Source organism: Wolffia australiana, chromosome 8, assembly GCF_029677425.1.
Source record: "Wolffia australiana isolate 7733 chromosome 8, ASM2967742v1".
NCBI classification, from domain to species: domain Eukaryota; kingdom Viridiplantae; phylum Streptophyta; class Magnoliopsida; order Alismatales; family Araceae; genus Wolffia; species Wolffia australiana.
This window is the reverse complement of record NC_135842.1, coordinates 6,981,156-6,989,034: the sequence shown is the minus strand read 5'-3', so window position 1 is coordinate 6,989,034 and position 7,879 is coordinate 6,981,156. Positions and strand designations below refer to the sequence as shown.

Below are 7,879 nucleotides of genomic sequence, written 5' to 3'. Positions count from 1 at the left end.
TTTCTGTATAAACTGGTATCTTTATGGTTCTCCGAAGTCCCCAGAATTTATAGAATATTTCTTTTGCCATTTTTTTAAATGAAGTTTTTTTCTTACATGAAACTATTGTCTCAACGATAACCCAAAGGTATCTAAATTTTATTCAGTATTTACCATGCCAAGATGTTTTTGAACAAATCATTTTCTTCATGAAATATTGTGTTTTTGGTCATCAAAAAGACCCCCAAAAAATATGTGGCATATTTTTCATGCCATATGTTTCATGCCATAATGCCTACTTTTCTCCTCTGAAGGCTCCAGAAATTATTGAAAAGCTTGCATGATTTAATATTTTTAATAGACTATTTTCTGCCTGAATACTCAGGTTTATTAATCTTCTACAAAGTGCCCAATAAATTACTGATCATTTTTATAAGGTTTAACAGATTATTTTCTGCAAGAAATTTTATCTATATTTTTTTCCTCCCGAGTCCCAAACGTTATTGAACAGCTATCAATAAATAATATCTTTCATGGACCATTTTTCTGCATGAATTCTCGTGTTTTTGTTTCTTTTCAAACGACCCCAATATATTGCAAATTTCCAATCCCATAATCTTTTTAGTGGACTATTTTTTGCATGAATTCTTATGTTTATTGTTCCTTTTCAAAGTCCTCCCAAAAATATTAAAAAATTAAAATGCCAAGTCAAGTTGATGGTTGTTCAAACTAAGTGATTTGTAGGAAAATTAAGAACTAAGTGACTTGGCATTCCCTACAAAAACCGTTTTAATTGATGATGACGAACAGGCTTTTAATTTATCAGTCAAAAATGGATAACATAGTGGTGACTAAATTCCTATACATACAAAACTGCAGTGCCCAAGAACATAGGCCAAGAAACTTAACTAATTTCAACTATGCAACTAAGAATTCTTACCCTTGCGTAGGGACTTCCCCTGCGACTTGCCTCTCTTCTGTTTTGTTTTTGAAGGCTCGCTTGGCTGTGATGAATTTTCACCAACGTTCACTTCCTCGTACTGAATAGGCTTTATGATTACGCCCGGTTTCTTAATCACCTGCCAAACGAAGAAAACAAACATTCAGGTTTTTTTCTTTAAACTTTTTTTCATTGAAGGATAAAAAATAAATTTCTCACGGCAGGGCGATTAAGGGCACTATGAGAGACGGCCGGGTTGAATTCTGGACCAATGGGCATTCTTATACTCTTCTCAAAGACCTCCTTGGATGTAAAAGGGAAGGGCAGTGCCTTTGTGTGGAGCCTCTCCGCCTGCCAAATAAAAATTTTAAAATTAATCTAGAATTAAGTTCCAGTAAAATTGATTGAAGAGAAAAGTAACCTTCTTATCGATTTTCTCTGATATAATGACATGCTTGAGATGGGCGTCTTTCCTCTTCTTGAGGACTTCTTCTCGCTTTCTCTTCGCCTCATCATGTTCCTTCAGCATCCACTTGGGCAACCCTTTTTTCTTCTGAAATCCGGTCCAGTCACCCCAACCGGGCAGTTGAACCGGCTTTTCTGGTTCAGGAACCTCCTCGGTTAACAATTCTAATTTCTCTTTCTCGAATTCTCCTTCCACATCTTTTGAATCAAAGGCACAGTCCACAGTAGATCGAGTGCCTCTTGTTTTGGCTCCAGCAGAGAGAAACCCGTCGACCATCTCCTCCTCTGAGTCAACATCACTGTCATGAAAGTCAACCTATTTCGAGGGGAGAGCATTAAGTCAACGCCAAGAGTCAATCTATTTGGGTCAATGTTCTAGGCGAGATGAGAATAATCAATAATTTACCTTGGTATCCTTCTGGGAAGATGAAGGGTTTATGGTGACATCAACTGGGTTTTGGTCCTTCACCAAAAGGCAAATATTATCATTTTTCATCGACAAAGGATAAAAATTAATGAAGCATGATTCATCGATGATGTTGGCAACTAAAATTACCTTCCCAAAGAAATTGATGTCGAAAATTGATGCATCGTATTTGGCTATATCTTCGATGTGCTGGGATTCAACCATCCAAATAAAATGGAATTTATATTTTTTTCTAGGATGGGATTAAAAAGAAATGAAATATTTCCTCTTAATCTACTTACCTTAAATGCACCTCCTTGTTGTATGGCTCTGGGCTTTTCTTCAAGAGGCTTATCGACTGTTTTAGCTTCATAGTCAGCCTCGGAGTCAATCTCATTGTCTTCGTTCTGGGACTGGGTTTTTGATGATCCAAAGACTCTTCTGCCACTTGGGGCTGAATCTTTTGGAGATTCTGTGTCTTTGTCGTCATTAAGAGCCTTTAATGATGAATTATATTCTTCCAAAGCAGCCCGTCCTTCCTCCAGGAGTGCCTCATTTTTCTTTTTCAGCCCTCTGACCTGCGTAAGTTTAATTCAAGGAAGCTCGTTATTCGTTTGCCTCTCCATTGTTATTATTGCAATTAAAACAAGTCTTTGATTAAATGGTTAGAATCGAGGAAAGGAAAGTCCAATTAAAAATTATTTCAAGACGAATGAATTTTGAATTCTGAATCATCGAAGGACTAACTCCCAAGTCTAAGGCATCAGTTGAAACCTCATGCCATAAAGCTTGAGAGCGAAAATTTTCCCCTTAAATGTTATTATAAAACATCTCTTTCATTAAACAGTTAAAGTCCCAGGTCAGGAAGTTTTTATAGTTTTTAATTCAATGAGGAAGTTCTCAATGTGAATAAATGGATACTAGAGAGAAATACAAGTTTACAAATACCTCTTGATCGCAATTTAAATATTTCATGATTACATCGTTAAAAACCCTTGAACAGGAAGGTGTGGAAAGAAAATTATCGATAGGTGAATACACAGGACAAGGAAATGCACATTTTGCAGAATTGTATTTTCAAAGGCTACTCAGAATCAAAGGTACATATTGAAACCTTGTGCCATGAAGAACAAAAAGCAGAAGTACTACCTAAGATGTTATTATTGCAATTAAAATATCGCTTTAATTAAACTTTGAAAACCTCAGTTACGAAGGTCCAGGTATTAAATTAGGAGGTGACTAAATGGACGTCCATGACAAAAATATTTCAATTTACAGAAAAGTATCATTCAAGTACTAACACCAGAGTCTAAGGCATCAAGAATAAGAAACGAAGTGCCCCCTAGAAAGCCATTATTTTAATTAAAACATCTCTGCAATTAAATGATTAAAACCCTGGCCAGGAAGGTCTAGTGAAAAAAAAACACAAGAGGAAATGAACGGATGGCCAGGATGAGAAAATACAAACTATTCAGGGGCCAACTCTATATTCCAAGTCATCTGTGTCCTGGTCGTCGTACTTAGGGCATAGTTGAATATGAGAGAAAAAGTTCAACGAAGAAAAGAAACTAAAAATATTTACCATGAATGGCAAAGAAAGAAGCCCTGATTTAGGAATCTCATCCTCTTCCTCCATAACTTTGAGAGTCTTCTCTTTTGCTTTGTCAAGAAGCTTGGAGGTCCCACCAGTTAAGGAGGTGTCAGAGAGTTCATCGTCGTCTTCGTCACTGCTGTCGTCGCTGCTACTTCCATCCTTCATAGATTCTATTTTGCGTGTCAAGAGAGAATGTTGATGAAGCTGTTCAGTTAATGCTGCTTTAGTGCCGTCATCTTGAGCATTCAATCCCCGTTTCAGAATGCGCTTGGCCCATTTAGAGCTGTTCTTGTGCTTGAGGGTCATTCGTTCCTGCAATTGATAACAAGGATACAAGAGATCATATATAACTGTAAAATTACATTAATAACAATACTGTTTAATTACCTCAGCCCTTTTGAATTCTCGCTTCATAGCTTCTTCTTTGGCAACATCCGGATTCATCAGACCTTCGGCTGCTCCTCCTTTGAGTTTATCCTTCTTCAACATGCGATGATAAGTCTTGGACTTTATTTTCTTGATTCGCTTAGCCTTCAACTCATGCCGGAAAAGAAGACTCTTCATTTTCGCTCTGTAATTGTGGACACTTTTCATATCCTCGATCGATATCTGTCCAAAGTAACCACCATAATGGGCATTTCCGGGAAAAAAAGCGAAAACTTTCAAATGCAAAAGACACATAATCCCATGAACGAATGACACTTTAGTTCACCTTGTTTAAAGTTAAAATTTTATCACCATCCTTCCTATGAGCTTCAGCTATCTCTGGGTTCTGAACCAATTCCGCCATTTTCATCTCAAACTCTGACCTAGGTTTAAACTCAGAAGCAATGGCCCCCACAGTAGAGTACCCAATGTCAACATCTTCATCGAAATAAATGGTAGGGGCCTCCCTGTTCTTCTTCACCAGAGGCTCCCACTTGGTCATCTCCTTCTTCGAGTGTTCATATGCCACCTCTCTCTCTAACTTCTCTCTCTGGACTTTTGGGAGTGGAGCTTGCACTGTCATCGGTTTCTTCTCCAGATCCTGCAACCTCTTTCTCAGCTTACTGAATCCAGGCTTTCCATGGAGAGGATCAAGCAAATCCTGAATGCTGATCGGCCTTTCACCGCCAAACGCGCTGTGAGAGTCAGCGAAAACAGGTTCCACCTTTTGATTTCCTGAAAAGTGAATTGTCTCACCCAGTAAATGAACAATTGAATCACCAGAGGATAAGGTTAGGCCATCTTGATTACAGTATTGAATACAGTTTTCGGTACTAACGATGTCTGGATATAACGCTATCTGATACTGATAAGGGATTTAATTAAATAAGAAATCTGCACATAATATCGGTATCCACAATGAAAATGGATGTAGATAACTATGATAGATACAATTAATTGGATATCAGTATCAAAATCTGACAACGATACAATTATATCTACAGTTGTTTACAATTCAGGTTAGCTTTTCTCTCATTTTCATTGATCATTGTCGATAGCAATATCCATTGATCATTTTCATCGACCCCCACCATCCATGAGGATATTGATGACCGACATCAATCTTTAATGGCGTTATCAGTATCATTCACTGATTTTCAGGAATCAGTTATTGAAAAAAAAATACTTTTGATACCGGATACCAAGAGACGATACTGAATTTAGGAGGAAGAGAACAACCTTCGAAGGCATCGGCAGGCATGCCAGTGATCCCTTCAAGCATCCTCAGATGGGCGCCTTCATCCTCTTCGTCATTGTCAGAAGGCAATTCTTCATCCTGCAAACCGAATTTTAATTTCCAAAGCTACAACATGCCGAATCTTTCAATACCCACAAAATTATAATCAATTAAAACCTCAAAGTCTTCAGGGAGCTCGTACTCCACATCGTCCACGGGGTCGAAGCGCCGGTTTCTGCCTTTCTCCTCCTCGGGGACGCCCTCCTCGTACTCGTACACGTCTCCATTCTCCTCAACATCAGAATCTTCGTCGCTGCCACGCCTATCTGGGATTGCAAAAGAGGGATCCTTGCGCAGGGAAGAGGGAAGTCGGGGCCCGGTTTTCCTTCTATTGTCGTTCTTTCGCGGCTTCTTCCGATTGTTCTTCGATTTCTCCTTGGATTCGATGGCTTGCCCGTTGATCTTCTCTGGCTTCCTCTTCCTGCCGGCATGGCGATTGCTCTTCGCGCCCTCCGCCATGGCGACCGCAAGAAGAGAAGAGTCGAAGAACAAGCCCTAAAAGAGCATTATTTATCAACAAAAAAATGATGAGACATTACAGAGACGTCAACGTCATCCAATTTGGTCAACGTCATCCAAGCTGGTCAACGAGCTCAATTTGAGAGATGGTAGGGTTGGCCCGTCCCGATTCCAAAATCGGATATCAGTGTCGGATATCGGTAAGCACGGTGACGAGATATTCTTTATCTAATATCTGATGTCAGATAACATTTGTGGAAAGTAATATCTGACATGGGCATCAGGACCGATACCGACATCCGAACCGGGCAATATCCGCAGCTCGAGTGACGTTACGATTGGCCCGTCCCGATGCTGATATCGGATATATGATGTATCCTATGTTTGATACCATATTACATTTGTGGAAACCATATTGTCTGACATCTGGACCCATATCCACACCCGCCGACGTCTCTGTATGTGATATACGTGGTCATTCTGTTATTTTTGTGTGAATTTGTCCGATTTGTTCGTTCTGTTCGGTTTTTCGATCAGTACAAAAACGAATTTGAATAGAACATCGCACACACCTGTGTCTGATTCTTTTGTTCGCTTTGTGCGAATTTTGTTTTAGTTTTGTGCGAATTGTGTTCGTTTTAAAAAAACAGAACAAAGAATAAGGCCCTGTGCGATTCTTTTATGCGATTTTTTTGTTCATTTCAAACGAACAGAATAGAACAACTATGTCTACTCTGTGGACTGTCCCAGTGTGTGTGCTTTTGACTCCAGTTGTTCCAAGACTCTTTGCTAGTTGAACTACATCTAGTAGACTGTATGCTTTGGGATATTTTGACCCTAAACTTGGAATGGATAGTAGGGGGTAAGTGGCGGGCTGTTTTATGGATATGTTTGGATGAACAATATCGTATAACATTTGAAGATATTGGATATCATGTACACAATGAATGAAAAATAATGCATACATGATTAAAGTGTTGGGTTTTATGCATTGGTTGATCCATGGAAAACATGATTCCATGGATGTGAAAGTGTGTTGCTTGATCCGTAATCAGTCTTTAAAATATACATCAAATGTATCATGTTGGAAACAGGTTCCGTCCTTGACTTTGCTGATCTAAGATTGTTCTGAAGTTGTCCACATGTCCACCTCTAGAAGTATCCACGTGATCGCTTGGCACTTCGATCTCCACCTATCTTCTTAAACTCTTCTCACCATGAAGACACTCTCCTTGGTTGAGTGGAGAAAGGGGGGGCTCTCAAATTTGGCTGGCTTGGTGCTTGAAATGAGTGCCCCTTCCCAATTTATATTTTGTTTAAGTTTTTTCTCAAAGACCTATAAAGTAAAATATATCCACCAAGGCCCTTATGACCTTATGCGTGCGACCCTCTTGGCCCATGTATCGTTCTAGTTAATAACTTTAATGGGCCAATAACATTTATTGATCAAACTTATTAATTAACTATATCAGCATATAGATTAATTAACTAATGATCAATTTAACCCAATCAATAGGTTAAGTTTCTAGTCTATGAGGTGCCAAGCAACACCTCCTGCTATAGAAGACACTGAGTAGTGTTTGAACTTTTTCATGAAACCTTTACCATCATTGGTTATCGAATATGTATAATCTATTATCCAGGCGAGACTCTCAAACGACTTAGGCTATGCTTTGTCATCAAGCCCTAATCCGTCATTTGATTAGTACTGATGTGTAACAGAGACCATTGGGGAGCACCTTCTCCAATATCCTCATTACCCTAGCCTGGGATTTTTCTGCATCGTCTTCCTTGAGACGATCTCCTCTTATATCGAGGTTGGATGATCCCATCTTAACCACTTAATCATTTATGTAAGCTTCTTACTACATCCGATCAATAACTTATTTGAATCCCATGATTAGAGGCTCCTAAGTCATAGTCAAATATAGTAGTCCACTCATGAGATATTGTTAGTGTCTCAAGTCAGTGTATAATACTAACATGATTAACGTGACATGAATCAACATGATTAACGTTTAGGTATAATACTATTCAAGGATTCATAAAGATCAATATAGTGAACCCTTTTCCTAAAGAGCACCCACTATCTGTCGTTAGTGTCTCCACATTAGTACCCACAAGATCAATTATACTTATCGCAGAAGCAGGATCAATTAGTGTAATTTTATCCAGATAATTTGATGTCCATCTCGACTATCTGTCAAATATAAATATTAAGATACATGTTAAAGACTAATGATCACTATATTATGATCTCATCATAATTCACTAGGTCATTGCATGTATTCATAGACTTGATTATAAACATCA

General features: G+C 38.6%; 1 protein-coding gene across 1 annotated transcript; it reads right to left on the bottom strand.

Annotated features, from left to right (window-relative positions):
• Positions 1-766: 766 nt before the first annotated feature.
• On the bottom strand, positions 767-5,601 carry LOC144706536 (U3 ribonucleoprotein (Utp) family protein). Its single transcript, XM_078579536.1, has 11 exons — positions 5,225-5,601; positions 5,050-5,146; positions 4,097-4,545; positions 3,772-3,993; positions 3,373-3,696; positions 2,093-2,368; positions 1,941-2,000; positions 1,791-1,847; positions 1,341-1,700; positions 1,139-1,270; positions 767-1,058 (listed from the first exon to the last, which is right to left on the bottom strand). The coding sequence occupies exons 1-11, from the start codon at positions 5,564-5,566 to the stop codon at positions 906-908; spliced, it is 2,472 nt and encodes an 823-aa protein (XP_078435662.1). The 5' UTR covers positions 5,567-5,601; the 3' UTR covers positions 767-905.
• Between the last annotated feature and the right edge of the window lie 2,278 nt (positions 5,602-7,879).